This window comes from Pangasianodon hypophthalmus, chromosome 16 (assembly GCF_027358585.1).
Source record: "Pangasianodon hypophthalmus isolate fPanHyp1 chromosome 16, fPanHyp1.pri, whole genome shotgun sequence".
In the NCBI taxonomy this organism is placed as follows: domain Eukaryota; kingdom Metazoa; phylum Chordata; class Actinopteri; order Siluriformes; family Pangasiidae; genus Pangasianodon; species Pangasianodon hypophthalmus.
The window spans coordinates 4,150,115-4,171,057 of NC_069725.1; the positions used below are offsets into that span (position 1 = coordinate 4,150,115).

The window sequence follows — 20,943 nt, forward strand, 5'->3', positions numbered from 1 at the left end:
TGTGTTTTCGTTCTTCACAAGGGTTTGGGTGGACCCCCAACTGCATGACTTCATATAACTATAAACACACCCACACACTTTTTCCTTACCCACACTCAGACTCTTCATGGCTGCGTCCCAAATAACACACGAGCATTTGAAATACGACTAAATGGTTCTCCTACATATCTGTGGTAACCTAAACTGTACAGTTAATAAAGAAGTGTGTGATTTGGGACACAGCCAGTAACTGGGTGACGTGTGCAAGTGTGAAGTGTTGCCCAAATCACATACTTCCGAACTAGTTAGTATGAGAAGAGGTTATGTCCTTCATAGTTTAGCTTGTTGCAAAGGTAATGAGGAAGGTAGTGTTGTTGTGAATGCTAAAGGTTTAGCCCTCACATGTTAAACAGTATGCACTGTACATATTAGTGTGCAGTGCAATTTGGGATGCAGCCCACGACTGCAAGGTGTTCGAGCAATGCCATAGCTCGAGATATGGTGCAAGGGGGAAAAAAATGAGTGTGGGGAATAAATGAGAGTCTTCCGGTCCTTCCGTGGCTTCGTGCGATTGGGTGGTGCATTTTTGATGATGTCATCTAGCTCCTCCTCTTCAAAACGTTAAACAGAACAGCAGTTGACGGAGACGCACTAGACCGTTGTTGTGCTCTGTAATGTTGTATTCTTGCGTTGGACACAACTCGGGTCTGTTCCTTAAGGACAGAGGTTAGAGGTCGACCGTGACATCACTGCCTGTTACCAAACACCATGACCTTCTCACACACCCGTGCACTCACACATACACACACACCCACACACACACACACACACACACTTCTCTTCCAGCCACTTCAGCATGTGTTATGGCTCTCTGCCCGGCTGCCTGGTGTGTGTCTGAGGTACAGAGCTGAGTTAGAGTTACGTGTGTGTGTGTGCGTGTGGAGTGTTAAAACGTGGAGAATGGCTCCTCGAGGACGGTGCTCCGCTTAAGGTGAGAGAAGGAAAGAGAAAATGGAGAGGGGTTAGCTGTTTGGGGTTATTTCAAATGAAAGAGGTGTGTGTGTGTGTGTGTGTGTGTGTGTGTATATGTATGTATGTGTGCGTGTTTGTTTGTTTGTTTGTTTGTGTGGCGAGCCATGTCGACGGTGATCTTTAGCATTTTAAAGTTGTCAAGCTTGTTAGAAGGGAACGAATAAGAACTAGAAAAAGAAAGGAGGACAGAAAGAGGATGAGAGCAACTGACACACAGAGAGAGAGGGAGAGTATTGAAGAGAGAAAGAGACAATAAATATAGGATATATACACTGTGACAGAGAGACAGCTACAAAACGAGAGAGCCAAGAAGAGAAGAGGGGGAGACAGAGTGAGAGAGAGACAGAGCGAGGGGGTGGGGACAGACAGACAGATTTAGTCAGAAAGAGAGACAGAGCAACAAACAGAAAAAAAGAATAGAAAGAGAATGATAGTTCAGAGATTATCAAAAGAGAATGAGGGCAAGACAGACAGATAAATAGAGAGAGACAGACAGGTGAATAGAAAGTGTGACAGATTAGTAAATTAATTGAACGAGGAACAGGCAGATTAAGGCAGAGGCAGGCAGCCTAATAGAAAGAGGGACGGACAGATTCATAGACAGAGAGACAGATTAGTAGACAGATGAACAGAAAGAGAGACACAGGTTAATAAAAAGAGAAACAGATTAATAGATAGAGATACAGACAAATAACAGAAAAAGATTAGTAGAGAGACAGACATTAATGGAAAGGGAGATGGACAAATGAATGGCAAGAGAAATAAACAGATTAATGGAAAGAGAGACAGACATGTAGACAGATTAATAGAAAGAGAGACAGATTCATAGAAAGAGAGATAGACAGATTAATAGAGACACAGTTGAATAAAGAGAGACAGACAGTTGACTAGAAAAAAATGACAGAGAGATGGACAGATTAATATAAAAAAGAGACAGATTAATAGCAAGTGAGAGAGACAGATGTTGGTTCTGAGAGAAACAGAGGAGTTGGTTCCATAAGAACAAGTCTCACACTAGAAGAATGTCAGCTGTGTCCAGCTGTCTGTCTGTCTCTCTCTCTCTCTTTCTCTCTCTCTGTCTCACTCTCAAATGTTCCCAACTGCAGACAATAGCAGATCTGTTCCACAGGGACGTGGGTGGATTCCTGTTAGCTGGAGTAGATATCACACTCTGTAACTTTCTTTTTCTCTCTGTCTGTCTGTCTCTCCCTCTTTCTGTCTCTCTCTCTCTCTACCTGTCTGTCCTCCTCGTCTCTCTAACAGAGAGCTCAGCCGTGCCCGAGCAGTTCACCGGTCTTCTTCACGGATCTTCGCCCGTCGTCGACACACGGGAAGGAGTGGAGCCCTCGCGGTTGCCCTCTGATCCCGCGGCCCCTAAGTGCCCACCCTCGATTTCCATGGCAACCGTCCGGACTGACCCAGACCCCAAGGCTATCTACGCTACTGTGAACAAAGAGCCACGCGACTCGCCGAGCCGGAACCGTCCCGGAGACCTGAAGCTCTCCCGCAGCCTGTCCAAATCTGACTCGGACCTACTGTCGACTCCGCCCACTGAAGAGGAGGCGGGGCTGAGCGGCCGCAGCGAATCCGTGTCCAACTGCAGCGCAGCCAAGAGGAGGATGGAGAAATCACCGTCGTTCACGTCAGAGTGGGACGAGGTAAGAAGAACCGTTCAGGGTGTGGAGAGGGTGTGATTGTGGACAGTTGCTTCTGGATATCATGAAAAAATAAACTTTTTGTCACAAGTACATTTATATTTAATTTTACAGTTTGTCATTTTATGGAAAATAAAATGGTTGATGACTCCAGGACTGTACTAAATCAGCTTAGAACGATTAGTCCCCGCCCTTATAAACACGAGCTCTGCTGCGGTGGTGTGTGTAGTGCTTCCCCTCGTATTCTCTTTATAGAAGTGTTTATACCACAGCAGTGGAGTCTCAGTGGCCTCCGTGCCCGTCAGTCTCAGTGAAGGAGGCGTGGCCTCTATGCCTGTCAGTCTCAGTGAATGAGGCGTGGCCTCTGTGCCGTCAGTTTTTGTGAAGGAGGCGTGGCCTCTGTCATCAGTGTCAGTGAAGGAGGTGTGGCCTCTGTGTGTGTGAAGAAGGCATGGCCTCTGTGCCATCAATCTTAACTAAGGAGGTGTGGTCTCTGTGCCATTAGCCTCAGTGAAGGAGGTGTGGCCTTGGCCTCAGTCTCAGTGATGGAGGTGTGGCCTTGGCCTCAGTCTCAGTGATGGAGGTGTGTTTCTGTGTCTCTTGCTCTGTGTCAGTGTGTCTCATTATCAGTGTGTCTCTCTCCCTGGTCACGACTGGCTGGTTTGCTTTGAGTGACAGTGTACCAATACACTGTGTGTGTGTGTGTGTGTGTGTGTGTGTGTGTGTGTGTGTGTGTGTGTGTGTGTATATGAGAGAGACAAAGCCTGCTTATGCTAATCCGGCACTTTTGTTTAGGGAAAAAAGGGAGGACACACACACACTCACTCTCACTCTCACTCTCACATGGACATGCGGAGACTGATATTCAGAGTGTAAGAGCTCGAGGTGAAGGCGTGTGTTCCCTCATCCACTCTCCTGTTCCCTCTCACCCTACACCTTTCTAATGGCTGCCGTCAGATCTGCGTTTGTGAGTATCTCTTTCACTGAGACAAAATGCTATCTAGTGCTGTAGTGTGCAGTTTGGGACGGAGCCACACACACTGACCGGTTGGGAACGTGTTGATGGATGCCAAAGGATTAGTTAGTTCACTAGCACTGTTTACTTATATAGTGTGCACTTAGGCAGGTTAGTATTTTGACACCTTATTTAGCATAATAATATGCACTTTGGGATACAGCCCAAGAGTCTGCAATATAGGGAGTGTGTATTCCAGTCTGTCAGGACTGAGGCTGTTTAGAGAGTGGTATTTGGTGTGGGATGGAGCCACACACATTAGTTGTCATGTCAGATGGTGTACTGTTTAGTACCTGTAGTGTGCACTGTTTAGTACCTGTAGTGTGCACTGCAGTGGATATATTATTTAGTGAGATAGCATATGGTTTAGGGCACAACAAGTGGGTTTAATCCAGGCTGTGTCTCAAACAACATACTACCAACACAATATAGTGCAGTAATCTATGATGGTGTACTATTTAGTATGGTAATGTGTGATTTGGGACACAATCACACACATTGGCTATTTGTCATGGTAAAGGGGAAAGGTTATTTTAGATGCTACAGACTTAGCAAGCTAGCATGACTTTCTAAATACTGTGCGCTACAGGTGGTACTCTCTGTAGTAAAGTAGTATGTGGTTTGGGACACAGCCCATGATGGTGGTTTGGATAAAGACAGATGCTATAGTTTGACTTCATTTGTAGACATTGTTTTGTATTCCTCTCTCTCTCTGTGTGTGTGTGTGTGTGTGTGTGTGTGTGTGTGTGTGTGTGTGTAAGTGAGAAAGAAAGCGAGAGAGGGGGAGAAAATGCTTCTCGATGCCTCTTTTGTTTCCAGACCCTGGCACACACTCATTTTCTGCCCACGTCTGCTGGAGTGTCTTTCTCTTTTACACACACACACACACACACACACACACACACACACACACACACACACACACACACACACACACCATGGCTACTCTTCAGCTGTTGACCTGTGACTCTTTGTTGACCTTTGACCTACTGATTGTTTGAGCGTGATTACCCTGACGAGGCCTCAGCAGTCACAGTGGGAGAGAGTTCCTCCTCTCTCTGTCTCTCTGAAAAGCACAAGTCTTCCATCTTTGACCTCTTTCCTTCCTTTATTGCTTCCCTCTTTCCCTTCCGTCCTCTTTCCTCTCTAATATTTATTAAGTCAACATTTTCTCAATTTTGCTTGCCTGATCTCTTTCAATCTTTATTCTGTGCCCATCTTTGTTTCTTTTCTTTTTCTTCTTTCCTCCATCTGTCTTTCCTTTGTTCCATCCCCTCTGTCTTTTTTTTTTTTTTTTTTACATTTTTTACATTTTGTTTTCCTTTTTGTCCTTCCTTCATTCCTTCCTTTCACTTTTTTTTTAGTTTTTGGTTTCCTCCCTCCCTTCCTTCCTTCCTTTTTTAAACTTTTTGGATTCCTTCCTTCCTTCCTTCTTTCTCTTACTCCTTCCTTCCATACAATTCCCTTTTGCTATGTTTTACCTTCCTTCCTGCCTTTTTTACCTTTTAGCTTTCTCCCTTCCTTCTTTTATGTTTATGTGAAAGTTGATTTTGTCCCAGCAGAGACAGAGGTGGTACTCGTCCGATTGGCGGAGACTCTCGTCCTCACACAACGTAAGATTATTGTCTCCTCCCCTGCCCTCCTGTCTCACTGCCCTCCTGTCTCACTGCACTGTCGCTTGAAGCATGGACGGGTGAAGGGCAGATGGTTCTCAGTAGGTGTGAATATTCAGGCCTGGCTCTGAATATTATCAAACACGAACATCACTTCCTGGTTTCATCACTTCCTGTGTGGATTCTGAAAGCCACCTTGTTTCCTTCAGTTGGCTAAGCTGCTTATAAATAATCATGATGTGTGCTGATGATATGCAGATGTTAGGGACATTGATTCAGATCTCTCCTGATTCAGCTGTGAGCTTCAGTGTTAAACACATTTATCATCGTCCTCCATCGTGGTGACCTTCATCAGAGAGCTGGGAGCTCAAAGCGCCACAAATGAGCCCTAATAAATCTTTCATCGTCTGGAAAGAGGAGTGAAGGGGATGTGATAATGTACATCTGTCTGTCTATCTATTTATCTACCTATCTCTCTATCTATCTGTCTATATATCTGTCTACACCTCTATCTTTCTGACTATCTATCTATCTATCTATCTATCTGTCTGTCTGTCTGTCTGTATGTCTGTCTATATATCTATCTACACCTCTATCTGTCTGTCTGACAGTCTATTAACTACACATCTCTATCTATCTATCTGTCTATCTATCTATCTATCTATCTATCTATCTGTACTTCTATCTCTACCTGTCTGTCTATCTATTTATCTACCTATCTCTCTCTCTATCTGTCTGTCTATATATCTGTCTACACCTCTATCTTTCTGACTATCTATCTATCTATCTATCAATCTATCTGTCTGTCTGTATGTCTATCTATATATCTATCTACACCTCTATCTGTCTGTCTGACAATCTATTAACTACACATCTATCTATCTATCTACACTTCTATCTCTATCTGTCTGTTTGTCTGTTTGTCTATCTGTCTATCTATCTATCTATCCATTCATCAGTCCATCAGTCCATCAGCAATCTAACTATACTTCTGTCTGTCTGTCTGTCTCTGTCCTTTTATCTATCTAGCTGTCTGTCTGTCTGTCCTTTAGCTGGAATTTATAAAGAGGGGAGAATGTTACTAATGATCTCTTGTACTTTGTCTGGATGGCTGTCCTAACTATCTCTCCTTCAGTCAGTCTGTCTCTTTATCTCTCAAAGCTGGAATAAACCATTCCGGATCATTAGGGGGAGGATCTGTTGTCTTATCTGTTTCTCTCTAAAGCTGAAATGACTTTTCTCTGAATGTGGGTAGCTGCTCATATTTGGCTGTGTTGCTTTAGCATGTGGGGTTTAGCATGTGGCTAATACCATTGAAAAGATTAATGATTATGAGAAATATTTCATTATACAAGCAGCTTTTTCCTCAGGCAGCTTTTATTTCCTGGATTTCAGTGGCTGAAGATGTATTCTGTACTCATTAATGATGAGTGTGTTGATTTGCCAGTCAGCTCACATCCTCGCTCTCGTGTCTTGTCTGCTCAGCGCTAAGTCTCACATTATTAAATAAGCCTCAGATTTGCTGTTATTTCTGTCGTCTGGTTCTCTCCGTTTCAGATCGAGAAGATCATGACGCTAATCGGAGCGGGGATCGACTTCTCTAAAGAGCAGGAGAGCAGCTTAACAGGTACAACCTGCTAACTTTATCTTTTATTGAGTGTTATTTTAACCCTGCGCTCAAAGGGCAGCCATGTTTTCGCTTGACTTTCTCACATCCTCCAGCCTCGCCCGCTTCACGTTCACTGAAAATCTGTGGCTTCCAGTTGCTTTGTTCCATCATATCGCCGCTAGTGTGAATGTGAGAATGATGGCTTTGTTTCTATGCATGTGAGATCCAACGTAAACAGGATTATTAATGCCCAAAAGGGCGTGGCCTAAAGCATGCATGTGATCTCGCACTGTGTGAACATGGTGGTATACACACATGGAAAAACTGGAACATTTTTGTGGGTGGATTCTGCTCTTTGTGCTGTATTTAATTTTTGAGCCATGAGGACTGTGATGTTTTTTATTAAATTGTTATGAATATTGAATGACGTTCTTGCAAATGATAACTAACAAAGAGGAGTCATTTTGCCAAAGCACTTTGTAGCATGGCTACTTGAAACTGATTTGCTACTTGTTTATTTCTCTATTTCCAGATAGATATCTGAAATACCTCTTCCTCAAATATGCGATTTTAAAATGACTAGCTTCTTCTGGGTGAGGTTTTAGTTCAAATTAGTTATTGAATAGCAAAAATCACTGATTTGGGGGCGGGGTTATATCGCTACAGATATCACAAAATGGCTCCAAAGCCACTGAGCACATTGTGAAATTAAAGAACGACGGAGTACCTAGAGGACCTTTAGCTACAGAACCTGAACTGCATCTCCTAGCTAATCGACCTCTGGAAATCACAAATGAGTTTGGTATATTTCAGCAGTAAACACTACCAAGATCCGCCTACTTTCACAAAAAGAGATTCTGAAGGTTGTGGCCGGAAAAGTGTACAAACAATATCAGACACACTGTGTCCCATGGGTGATGCGTCGGAGGCTGACAGTGAAACTAGCTGGCTAGCTACTAACTGCGCATTTGTTAGTAGCTAGCTGTCCAGCTAGCTATTTAGAATGGAAGGAGAAGATGGAAACAAATTGTAGATTTATAGATTGAGGAAAAAGATTATCTTAGGCCACTTTTTTAGGGCGTTGCAACACAATTATTGGGACACTATCCTTTGGGCCAGTGGGGTTAATTTTTTGCCTCCTCTGGCTTTTTCCACAAGGAGTGGGGATGATTTCGGATCAGTCAGTGGGTGACTGGCTGGAGCGCACGGGCCTGCCGCAGTACGAGAGTAAACTGCTGCTAAACGGCTTTGACGATCTGAGATTCATGGTGAGAGAAACACACGCTATTTTATATTTCATAATACTTGATATTTTGTAGTATTTTATACAAGAATGAAGAGAATTAATTCCTAATTATTTTGGAGCAGTTAACGGCCTACTGGTGTCAAAACTAGTAGTAACGAGCTAGTAACTTAAAACATGTTAGCCCGCTCTTACTCTAGATACTAGCTAGTCACTAATTTATTAATTTTAATTACAAGTGGAAGCAAGAAAGTTGATAATTAAAGGTGCAGTAGATAATTTCTTTCTTTACTTGTACAAATAACCTGGAAGTTTTGTAAAACATACTTAAAAAAACAATGGATTAAGCCATGGCCTTAGTAGCAGTTTATAAAGTCACTGAGAAAACCTGTCTGGAAAAATAACGCCTTCTATCAGTCATTTTATAGACATTCTATTGATCACTTAAGATCCTGAGGGCGGAGCTTCATGAAAATGGGCGGGAGTGAAAAAAGATAACCGTTTTGGGGGGGGGAAAAAAAGAAAGACTAATCTTTCCTAATGCACCTTTAATTAGCATTAATTTCTTACCAGTGTTTTGGATCCATTTCTCTTCTTTTCCTTTTTTCTTTTTGCATTTTTTTCCAACCCAGATAGATATGAACACTTTATGATCAACACTTATTCATGATCGTCTGATGTTAGTTACGTTAATAACTAATTCTGGGTTTTTCGCACCACAGGGGGGCCCCTGAAACAATATTACAGTGTGCATTTTTTTTTTTTTTTTTTGCACGCATATCTATTTTAAAAATCATGGGGCCCAGGGAGCTCTAAACAAGCTCTTATACTGCTTATAGCAAGTAACGTCCCCGGCCATGCTGCTTTTATATGATAATGTTTGATGCTGTAATATCTGATGGGTGGTTTGATGAAATGTGGGGGAGTATGGAACATGCAGAACTGTCCAACTGTCTGCCGCCGCTCAACCCACATTCAAGCTCCAAAAACACACCCATTCTGGATTAGAGCATTGTTATAGTGTAAAAGCATCCTAGCTAATGTAGAGTAGAGCTTAAATAAGTGAAGAACCTGTTTCAAAATACACTTTATTTTCCTACTGGAGCTGCCTTCCAGTTCAGTCATTTAATTAGTGTTGAAGGAGATTTCAGTGGGAATCTGGATTAATTTAGACTTGTAAATTGATTAGTCATGAAAAACAAAACAGGGACTTCTAATTGTGTGTGTGTGTTTGTAGGGGAGTAATGTGATGGAGGAACAGGATCTGAAGGAGATCGGGATCACAGATGCGACTCACAGGAGGAAACTACTGAATGCTGCTCGCACACTGCCCAAGGTCTCTCACACACACACACACACACACACACACACACACACACAAATGCACACAAACGGAGGTGCTACAGAGAGACAATGGTCAGGGCTTATCTTCTCCGGTAATATATCGGGGCACCATACACACACACACACTCCCATACACACACACTCATTTACACCTAGGGGCCATGTTTTCAGGAGGTGGGAAGAAACTGGAGAACCCAGAGGAAACCAAGCTACTTGGTGTTTGTTATAAAATGACATGGAGTTTGTTACAACCCGAGACTGTGGTGTGTGTGTGTGTGTGTGTGTGTGTGTGTGTGTGTGTGTGTGTGTGTGTGTGTGTGTAGGTTAAAGGCTGTGAGGGCAGTGTGTCTCTTTCCTCTTGGTTGGACTCGTTGGGTCTGAGTGAATATCTGCCCAGCTTCCTGCAAAGTGGATACAACACACTCGAGGCGGTGAGGAACCTGTGGGAGCTCGAGATAGTCAATGTGAGTGCATACACAGACACACACATGTACAACACCAATTTTTGTGTTTGCTATACACTGAAGACATTTGGGTTTAAGATCAAAAGGTGAATGTGAGACAATAGATCAGAATTTCAGCTTTCATTTCCTGATATTTGAGGTTTGGGGGTGTATGACGTGATTGCATAAGTATTCTGCCCCCTAGTAGAATAACAGAGACCAGCTCTTTTTTCCTTTCAGTTCAGTTACAGTCCATAAGATGATTCTAATTCAGAAAATTTATTCTAAATTCATTTTATTCTAAATTCATAACGGCTCCGTTCCTGGCCAGTCTGCACATTATCGGTTTTTGTTTAAGTTGCTAGTCCTAGTCTTTCAAGAGCATAAGATGTTAGTCTAGGATCTTGAATGTGGCTTTACTGTTTCATTAGAATTCAACCTGTTGTTGTTGAATTTTATGGAAAATAATAATGCTACATTTTGCTAGCCACTTTAGCAAAACTAACGGTAATGTACGTATGTTATATATAAGACATATAACAGACATATACCATGGGTATAAGAGGTCTAACGTTTTTTTTTTTCCTAAAACATTTCTATTTGTTTTTCACTTGAATTTTGTTGTTTGCTATATGACATTAAAGATGGAAAAGATCTCACTTGATTTATCTTGGTTTCATTTTTTTTTACATCACAAAAAAACCTGGAATTTTAACAGGGGTGTGTAGACTTTTTATATCCACTGTACATAATTCATCTAGCTCAGTTAGCGCTGTTTAGCGTGTCTGTAGCATAGCAACAGTATTATAAACAACACCCTGAGGGCAAAAACGACACAACAGTTATTACATATTTGCGTAATTTATTTATTTTATTTGTATAGTGCTTATTGTGTGTGTGTGTGTGTGTGTGTGTGTATGTGTGTGTGTGTATGTAGGTGCTGAAGATCACCTTGTTGGGTCACAGGAAACGAATTATCGCATCATTAACTGAGCGACTGTATGATGAGCCACCAGTGAAACCACCACGACTCTCTCAGATCAGAGTGAGACACACACACACACACACCACACGCCACACATCTCTTGTACTACTGTCTGATTAATTATTACTAATGTGTTTTGTGTATTTGTGTGTGTGTGTGTGTGTGGATGTCAGTGTCCTGATCTGATGCCTCAGGCGTCATCATCTTCTCTGGGTCTCCAAGACTCATACACACATCGCTCAATGGATCCTGCAGGGGATTCTGGGAGGACAAAGGGGGCGGAGTCAGACTATGACCTGTCAGTCAAATCCAGAGCACAGGTACGCACTGTCAAGACTGACTTACTCTCCTGCATGTGGAGAGGTGTGAGGAAGGGACTTATGGGTAATCATAGCTCCCACATGTGGTGCATCAAGCATATGCTGATTGGTTTACGCAGTTCCAGTGATTGTGAGTTTAAGTAAAGCTGCTGATTGGTCAGCTATTGCGACACTGATGGTGACATCATCAACCTGCAGCTGGAATTCAAATGTCTGAAAATTCTGTTTGCCTGTTTTGATAGGAAAGTGCCAAACTTCATATGTGTAAAAATATTTGTTTAAAGTTAATTCTGTTTACTTTATTAATTAGTCATTTTATTGTTTACTTTATTAATTACACCAGGTTGTAATTCTGAAGTGTTCCTGTTATGACGGAATTTTTCCCCACATATCTGTGATTAAGTAGCGCTTAAACTCACACTTATTGGAACAGCACATATATTCAGTTTAATCAGGTGTCATTCAGTACACATGCAAAATGAACAGTTTTTCATGACCCATTCCATCCCATATATCTTACCAAGAAAAAGAAACTCCCTCCATCTCATCCATCCGTTATGATGTCATTGATAACCCAAACTCCTTTGCTCTTAAAGGGGCGGGGCTAATAGGTATGGAAAATGAACATAAATAATAAAACATGCAAAATAACCATCATGTCATCGATGTCAGTGATTTCAGGTACATTCATCTTAGAGTCATCAGGCTGACTGATGAATTAAAGCTATTAATGAACTTAACTCTCTTCCCTCTCTCTCTCTCTCTCTCTCTCTCTCTCTCTCTTTCTCTGTGTCTCAGGAGAGGTATGAGGATCAGCGTGCCGAGTCGAGGTTGACCCTGCGCCCTCCCAGTCAGGCAGCTCCATGTGCTCCTGTGCAGAACTGGCATCACAAACCGGAGAAACTCATATTCGAGTCTTGTGGCTACGAGGCTAATGTACGTCACACAACACACATGGCACACACACACACATAAATACATTACCTACAGTATATCAACCCCTTATCTGCCATTTCACTCCTGATGATTCACACCTACTGTTTAACACTGAGACAGACAGGTGACCAGAAGGGCAGACAGACATACAGACAGACTGTCCACAGACAGAAAGTTAGACAGATGGAGAGACAAAATGGACATGCAGACGCGCAGAGACAGATTGTTCAGATAGATCATGGCAGGCAGACAGACAGGTGGAGAGACGTACAATATTCTTGTCTGTCTGTCTTTCTCATTCAGACATCAACAAGTCTTTCCTATGGCAGTGTAAACTGTTTTTAGCGACTAGCACCTGACACTATTATATTATTGTTTTTGCTGTTCTACCAATCAGAACAGACTGTTTGCTTTTAACCAATCAGAACAGACTGTAGTAGAGTTACACTGATGACAAGTCATGGAGTCTAGTATTAGGGACGTATGTTACTTTGCACTCTGTATGACGACTGTGTGTGTTTGTGTGTGTGTTTGTGTGTATGTAGTATTTAGGTTCCATGCTCATTAAGGACCTGAGAGGAACAGAGTCCACACAGGATGCCTGCGCTAAGATGAGGGTAAGTGTGTCTACTGCCACACAATAGTCATGAAAGGTCTGCTGAAAGATACACTTGTCCTTGGGTGGGACAGATGGGCGTGTCCTTGGGTGGGGCAGATGGGCATGTCCTTGGGTGGGGCGGTTGGCGTGTCTTTGAGGTGGACAGATGGGCGTGTCTTTGATCTGTTGTATATCTGCAAACACTCTGCTGCACTGGTTCACCTACACATTACAGAGCCTCCATATCTTGACATGTGTGTCTTTCTCTCCATGTAGAGGTCTACAGAGCAGATGAGGAAGGTTCCTACCATCATCCTCTCCATCACATATAAAGGAGTCAAGTTCATTGACGCTGCTAACAAGGTGTCTCTTTCTTTCTTTCTTTCTCTCTCTCGCTCTCTCTTTCTCTCCCCCTCCCTTTCTCCCTCTCTCTCTATCTCCTGTGTTATTGTATCTCAGTCAGGACGGTCCTGCCTGGATGTTGTTGTAATGATTGTATTTGTGTGATTGTAATTGTGTGTGTATGTGTGTGTTTGTGTAGAACATCATAGCAGAACATGAGATCAGGAACATCTCTTGTGCAGCTCAGGATCCAGAGGATTTGTGTACATTTGCCTACATCACCAAAGACCTGCAGACTGACCACCATTACTGTCATGTCTTCAGCACGGTGGATGTGGTAAGACACGCGCACATACACGTGCACACAGTCGTAAACACACAAACATTTAGAGGTCTCAGTGGACATGTTCTTTCCTCTGCAGAATCTGACCTATGAGATCATCCTGACTCTGGGACAGGCGTTTGAAGTGGCCTATCAGCTCGCTCTGCAGGCTCAGAGGACCAATCAGAAGCAGAAGCAAAGTTTAGCAGGAGGGATGGAGTCAGAGATCAACACCAAGAGTAGTAGACCAGTGCCTAAACCGCGTTCAGGGGCACAAAAGCCAGGGGTGAGTACATACACGTGTGCAAAAATAAACACACGTTTGTCTTAATATCCTTGTGAGAACTTCTATTGATGTAGTCATTAATGCAGCAGCTAGGTGGTAGAGGCTTTAAGTTTTGGGTTGTCCTTCCGCCTGTCCATCCGAGAGGTTTGTTAGCACAATATCTCAAGAACACAAGTAGTTGACTATTTGTAGGATTTATATGGAATCATCTCTGTAATTAGCAGATGAGCTGATTAGATGTTGGAATTGATCCAAACAGGGTCAAAGTCACAACAAAGTCAAGTGTCTGAAATAGATTGACTTCAATTCGTTCCTCCCTGTTTGTCATACAGAGATGTTAGTTACAAGTTCATGTTCAGGAACACGTCACGTTTTCTGGATATCTGCAATTTTTTGCCGTTCGTCGTTAGTGCGACTAAGGTCATGTTAAAAATGTGTTTAGTTAATGACAACCCCTTGGTGTAATATTAGCTGGCTTATTTAATAGCACATCGGTATGGCAGCTCTGTGATGTCATGTTCCACAGCAGCCTTCATTTATCAGAAGCTTGGCCTAGTTAGTGACAGTATCAGCATGGGCGGAGCTTGGGAAATATTAATTGTATCTTAGTTGTGTTACAACAATCTGTTTGTATTTGTGTGTGCTGTAGGTGGAGTCTGCAGATGACCCTGCATGGCTTGTGGAGCCCAAAGAGCCCAAACACACTGTCAGCACCAAGTACGAGACCCCCATCTACTGAGCACACACCCACACACACACGCACACACTCTCCCCTTTCTCTGATTCCTCGGTGCCTTCACTGTGACTGCTTCCCATGTGTTGCTCTCTTTCTCCTGGTCTCTCACTTTCCCCGTGCTGTGTATGTAATGAATCCCCTCTGCGATATCCTCACATATCTCACACACACACACACACACACACACACACACACACACACACACACAGACCCTTATATGTACATTCACACACACCACCCCAACCTGTCTTCCCGCTCTGATTGGCTGTCTCTCTCCTTTCTGGTGCTGCGCATGTGTGTAGCGGGCGTCGGCCACGGTGAGGCTCTGTGGGTGGGGTCAGTTGGCCTTCCTCTTCCATCTGAACAGAAATGCGACTGCCAAACCAAAAAAACTCACCACAGCCAAGGACACAGATGGGAGGCTTTGTGGATTTCTTTAAACTGTTTTTTTTTTTTTTTTTTTTTTTTTTTTCCCTGTTAACTGATGTGGACTGAACCTCTGTGACATTCTAATGTTAGCCTGTTTTTTTTTTTTTTTTTTTTTTTAAAAAAAAAAAAAAAACAAGAGGTTTTGATTGAATTATTTGTCAGACATTTCTGCTGCAAGGGTTTTTATTCCGCACTGTGACGAAACACATCAGTCGAAGATTGTGGCTCTGTCCTAAACGCTGGAATTGATGATTTGGTATTGTCCTTACTAGAACATCAGCCATTTTCAGGCTCCAAACACAATACATTCTAATGAGGCTTTATTTTATATTCGCATGTTCATATGGTTTAACCCATAATGCACTGTGATCATACTACTGAGAAATTCAGATTAGTGTGTCATGAAATAAAGGGCAAATTTATTAGGAACGGGAAGCAACAAAGAAGTTAACAAACTGCTAATTAGCTCATTAAATAAGAGGCTTTATCTTGCAGTCTATGATGGTGTTGCGTCATTACAGAAATTCTACACTTGTGTCAGACACGAGTGTTTGGGACGGATCCTGGGGCTTGTTTCTCTTTTTTTGTAGCATGGATTAATCACTGCACATGCAGGCTCTAAATCTGCACACACTTAAACATATCACTTTTACATTTTGCTGGCTTTTTTACTTATTGTTTTTACCTGAGGTTAAGCCTTAAGTGTTTGACAGGTGAGCCACATGTAGCATCTCAAACACACACACACACACATACGTTCGTCAAAATAGTGGTACTGATGTAAATGGTAAAATATCATTTTGCAATAACAATAACATATTTGTGTGTGTGTGTGTGTGTGTGAATAGACTCGTAACACTCATCCTGAGTGATTTGTAAAGTATGCCATAACTTAAACATCATGTCCTAGTACTGTAATTACTGCTCCCTTATACACATCCCATCTACGTCCCCTTAAAAAGACCTTATTTATAGATGAGACATTTTCCAGACTCTAAACGTGAACTCTCTTCACACCAATATTGTACAGAAAAAAAAAACCAGACAAAATAATGCTTTTTTAAAAATGTTAGTTTCTGATACAATATTTCTTGTTTTATTTTAATTGTGGTTGATTTGGTGTCTTTTTATTTTGGTTTATGGAATGTTTTTTGAATAAGTAGTTTCAGAGTAGTATCTGAGCAGGTATCTGGAACAGACAGGGTGGATGTCTCGCCTCAGCCAATCACTTTACAGCACTTCTGTATTAATATTCATGACCTGGCCCGGGAGCTTTCCTATGGGTTCTGGCTAGACGACAACGCTGCAGTGTCAAATCTCATCACATTTGTGAACGTTTACTGGTGTCCTTGAAGATTACCATAGTAACAAAGCCCTCCGTAACCGTAGTAACAGAGCAAGTCGATTCTGCCTCAGCGCTTTATAAGAATCTTTCCATCTTTCCTTCCTTTTCATTTCATCATTTATTTTCCAGTGAGCACAGCAGACAAATGTCCTTTTTTGTTTTTGTTTAAATATATATATGTATATCTAACCTGTGTGTGTGTGTGTGTGTGTGTGTCTGTCTTCCCATAGCTGAACATGATGCCAAACCACACAGGACCGGTAGCACGACTCTGACTGTTCACTTACACATCACCACTTTGATCTTTGTGTTTGTGTGTGTGTGTGTGTGTGTGTGTGTGTGTGTGTGTGTGTGTTCGTGTGTTCGCGCGCGTCTAAAATAGGCAGATTTACACTACATTCTTCACACACTTTGTCATGTTTTCTTTCGTTATCCTTCCATCCATCACCCAACAGCGTTATTACGGATCAGTGTATAGTTTTGCAGATTTCTCTCTCTCTCACACTCTCTCTCACACACACACACACACACACACACACACACAGTGGACACGTTCATCTCCTTCCGCTACACTGGATGATTGTCATCGTCTTTTTCATTTTTTGGAAATCATGTGACTTTACTAGATTTAACTTAATAATATTAAATATTACTGTGCACACAAGTCTAAAATAGTCAGAGTGCATTACACCTTCACTGTGGACGCGTCCCAAACCATTTTACCCAAGTGAGGTCATTCAGACTGTGTTAAATGTTGTATTCTTATAATGACTAACCCCTGATACTGACTCATTCCTCCTGCTGTCTCACTAGTGCTCTTGGTGTAGTGCGCTCAGACTGTAGGACATGACTATATGCCTGCGCTGAGTGAAATTTTTACTGGACGTTTTAACGGTACAAGGCTTTTAATCTGAAAAAGTCATCTAATGGTTCACTGAATAATTGACCAATCCCAAGCCCCGCCCACACTGTAATCACTTTAAGCAGCTACCACAAGATCAGGAAATGTTTCAGAAGCCGAACATGAGGCCTTCAGTACACGTTTAAAGGAAACTGCATCAGATTACTTCAAAAATGCATTAGAAAGTTTGTCTCGAATAGCTCACAACTCAATTAATCACATTTCCACAGAGCTGATTTTACTTTCCTCCCTAGAGTTGGTACTTTTTCTCTGCACATTAGAAACGTTTTTAATACATTAAAGCATTAATGGTACTTTTGCTTCTCTTAATTTGTATAAAGTGACACTAAAATCTGTGTGTGCGTGTGTGTGCGTGTGTGTGCGTGCGTGCGTGTGCGTGCGTGTGCGTGCGTGTGCGTGCGTGTGCGTGCGTGTGTGTGCGCGTGTGTGTGCGTCTGTGTGCGTGGGTGTAGAATTCAGATGTTTCATTATTTTTTTAAACAACTTGTGAGTAGCAGGGCTTGCTGAACATGGAGAAAATGCTGAAATTGAAATGTGTGTGAGTCTGTGTACGGAAGATGCTGAATCTAGAACAGTGTGGTACTTTACACATCTAGTCTTAGTTTACAGAAACTTAAAGTTATTTTAGGTGTTGGTACAGTGCTGAACACAAGCAGGGCAGCGCTAAAGATAACAACGCTAACGTCAGCACTCTTTTTTTTTTTTTTTTTTTTTTTTTGCGAGTATTTTTAATGATTCTGAGCGATTTTTGTTAAAGATGTGAACAATAATAGACTGTAAAGTAATCAGTGTGTATTTTGATACTTGAATATGATTCTGCTTTTATAGCTGCCTCTCTCTCTCTCTCTTTGTGTATATGTATGTACTGTATGTATGTAAGGGTTATTTTTTTCCTTAATTCTGCTCATGTATTTTTTTTTTAAGCTCAGTGTATCAGGGTGTGTGTGTGTGTGATAAGACAGAGTGAATCCTCACTACAGCATGGAAAAAGAGCAAGTGTAAATAATATTGGGCTTCCAGTCTTTCTTTCTGTTATTGATTATAATATTATTATTATTATTTTTCATAACCTGTACATCTAATAAATAAATGAAATCTTCATTTACTCGAAATACTGCAGATTTCTAAAGTTGCTTTAGAGCGATTGTTGCTTTGTATACAAGCTGTGTGCTGAATTTTTTTAAACTGTCACTATAATTATCTAAACTTTGTACGTTTAAACAAATACCACATCACTACATCATCATCTCTCTGGTTTTAAGTCATGTCCCCTAGTGAATGAAAGTATTGAATTATGGGACTATTTCTTTCCAAACCTAGGTTCTGACTGCGTATGAGGGTGAAACGATGACCACAATATGACCATATTGTGATATATTGTACAATCAATTATCAGCATGTGCCTTATTAATGGTCACAGAATACTATTAATACTATTAATCCTAAAGAGTTTATTATTACTTTCCTCATTTGCTCTTACTCTTCCTGTAACATGCACTACTAGGCATATGGTGTCCCACTGAGACAGAACTAGCTAACAATACTGCAGTACATATAGTGATGCTAGTTGTGGCAAACCCAAAATAAATACCCTCTATGGCCAAAAGTATGTGGACACCTGAGCATGATACCTATATGTGGGCCTTCCCCAAACTGTTCCAGCATGACAATGCCCCTGTGCACAAAGCGAGCTCCATGAAGACACAATGTGCCAAGGTTGGAGTGGAAGAACTCGAGTGTCCTGCACAGAGCTCTGACCTCAACCCCACTGAACACCTTTGGGATGAACGGGAACACCGACTGCACCCCAGACCTCCTCACCCAACATCAGCGCCTGATCTCACTAATGCTCTTGTGGCTGAATGACCACAAATCCCCACAGCCACACTCCAAAATCTAGTGGAAAGCATTCCCAGAAGAGTGGAGGCTCTTGTAGCAGCTCTGGAATGGGATGTTCAACAAGTACATATGGGTGTGATGGTTAGGTGTCCACATACTTTTGCCCATATAGTGCAACTTGTACACTGTATTTAAGGAATATTTTGTTGAATTGAAAAATCTGAATAAAATGAAAATAATTGTTTATTAAAACTGGATATGTTAATTGTTGTAATTACATAACAAAAAGATCCAAGACCACGAACTTTGAATACAGAATTGGAAATAGTATTCCAGATTGAGCAAGGGATTACTTAATCTCTCAATCAGTTAAACTTACCTATAGTAGCAGGAGGCAAAGAGGAAGGCCAAGGAGGAGGTATATGAGGATATGAAGCTAGTGGGTGCAAGTGTTGAGGATGAAGAAGATAGGGATAGGTGGAGAGTGTTGATTCGCTGTGGCGACCCCTGAAGGGAAAAGCCGAAAGTAGTTAAACTTAGCTATACAACAGTTAGTTCCAGTCCACTAATTTGACTGGACGAGCAGCATTCCAAGAATGCTTATATTTAGTATAACCACACTGAGACGTTTCACTGGATGTGTATCACGCCGCTTGTCTGCATTGGCCACTTAAATTTCCAATTCTACCAACAGTTATCTGAAACCGTTACTACAGCAGTGTAAGTGACAGCATCAGTAGACATGGCAAACGATACGTTTTTCATGATTATAACTTCTGATTTAAAATATGAAAGCTTGTCAGATGATTAAAAAGGAAGAAGGGAGGCCAATTTCAGCGGGTGCACCTTTAACGGGAATGTACAGATCAATGTGGGCCCAACAAACATCCAGCGAGCTGATGGGCTATCAGTGAGGGGATCGATTTCTCTTAGCAGAGATAGAAATAAACAAAACATTTGGCCAATATTGTGTCCAAAATATTGTGTCCAAAATTTCAGCTACTTGATATAAATGTCTCATTTGTAAAACTTATATAAAAGCAATATCACACTCAGAGTTGTGCTGTTATCCTGAATATTGTCACGGTGATTAACTACTGCTGAATTCAGTACAACTGCCCTCTTGCTTGTGTGATATTGCTTAAATGTATTTTCAAGGATCAAAATGGAGGACGTTTAGACCACCATACTAAATACTATTCATAATAACAGACTTTTTAACATTATGTCTTTTATGTTATGATAAAAGTTTGTATTCCAGGGTTTGGTTTTGTATGTAATAACCATGGGCACTCAAGTTTTATAACGTATGACGTTTTGCGCATGCGCGGCAGGGTGAATTGCGCCGTCAACCGTTAACGCATGCGCAGTACAGGTCAGGTTCATCACCGAGTCACTAGGTGGCGCTAGTGTAGGAGAAGAAGAGGAGTTTAAATGGCGTTTGCTGCTCACCTGAAGAGGCGTTGACATCATGTTGCAGGCGCTAGAAGGTAAATATGACCAAGTTTTCTATCCTTTTTAATGTTTATACATTTAATATCAGTTTAAACTGATGTGTATATTTAGCATTTCGTCTAAAAGCGAGTGTTAGCCTTCTTCACTTCCGTGTTTTGCTTCTTATATCGAGCAAAAACATTCAAACAAACCGCATGTAAATCCACATGTATTTTAGTTTTATTTGTGTATGTTTATATGTGGGTGGTTTCTGAAGTTAAATAAAGAATAACAATGAATAATAAATTCAATAAACATAACAAATCTTGCGGTTCAATGCCTGAATGTACATTTCAATTAATAAACCTAAATATATTTGAGGTATTATGAGTAATGCAAAGTGAAATGTCCTCAAATGGCCACCAGGCGGAGCTCTCGCTCCAGCAATAGAGTAGAGCTGGCCTAATACAGGTAATCATACTAAACACTGATTAAATACTCATTATATACATCACG

The 20,943-nt window shown here is 41.5% G+C and overlaps 1 protein-coding gene across 8 annotated transcripts in view; it reads left to right on the forward strand.

Moving 5' to 3' along the window:
- LOC113545596 (ankyrin repeat and SAM domain-containing protein 1A) overlaps nt 1-18,266 on the forward strand; it is a 54,536-nt gene extending 36,270 nt beyond the window's left edge. For 3 of the 8 annotated variants that reach the window (XM_026945008.3, XM_053240456.1, XM_026945009.3), the window contains 14 exons: nt 2,275-2,669; nt 5,241-5,294; nt 6,852-6,921; nt 8,062-8,171; nt 9,384-9,482; nt 9,814-9,954; nt 10,871-10,978; nt 11,092-11,238; nt 12,037-12,174; nt 12,720-12,791; nt 13,049-13,135; nt 13,314-13,451; nt 13,537-13,722; nt 14,372-16,082. In XM_026945008.3, coding sequence (XP_026800809.3) covers nt 2,275-2,669; nt 5,241-5,294; nt 6,852-6,921; nt 8,062-8,171; nt 9,384-9,482; nt 9,814-9,954; nt 10,871-10,978; nt 11,092-11,238; nt 12,037-12,174; nt 12,720-12,791; nt 13,049-13,135; nt 13,314-13,451; nt 13,537-13,722; nt 14,372-14,461 — 1,835 coding nt within the window. In that variant the 3' untranslated portion in view covers nt 14,462-16,082. Of the gene's footprint in view, nt 1-2,274; nt 2,670-5,240; nt 5,295-6,851; nt 6,922-8,061; nt 8,172-9,383; nt 9,483-9,813; nt 9,955-10,870; nt 10,979-11,091; nt 11,239-12,036; nt 12,175-12,719; nt 12,792-13,048; nt 13,136-13,313; nt 13,452-13,536; nt 13,723-14,371; nt 16,083-16,462 lie in introns of those variants that run through there. The other 5 variants (XM_053240459.1, XM_026945010.3, XM_053240458.1 and 2 more) reach the window with 4 other exon arrangements.
- Nucleotides 18,267-20,943: the final 2,677 nt, after the last annotated feature.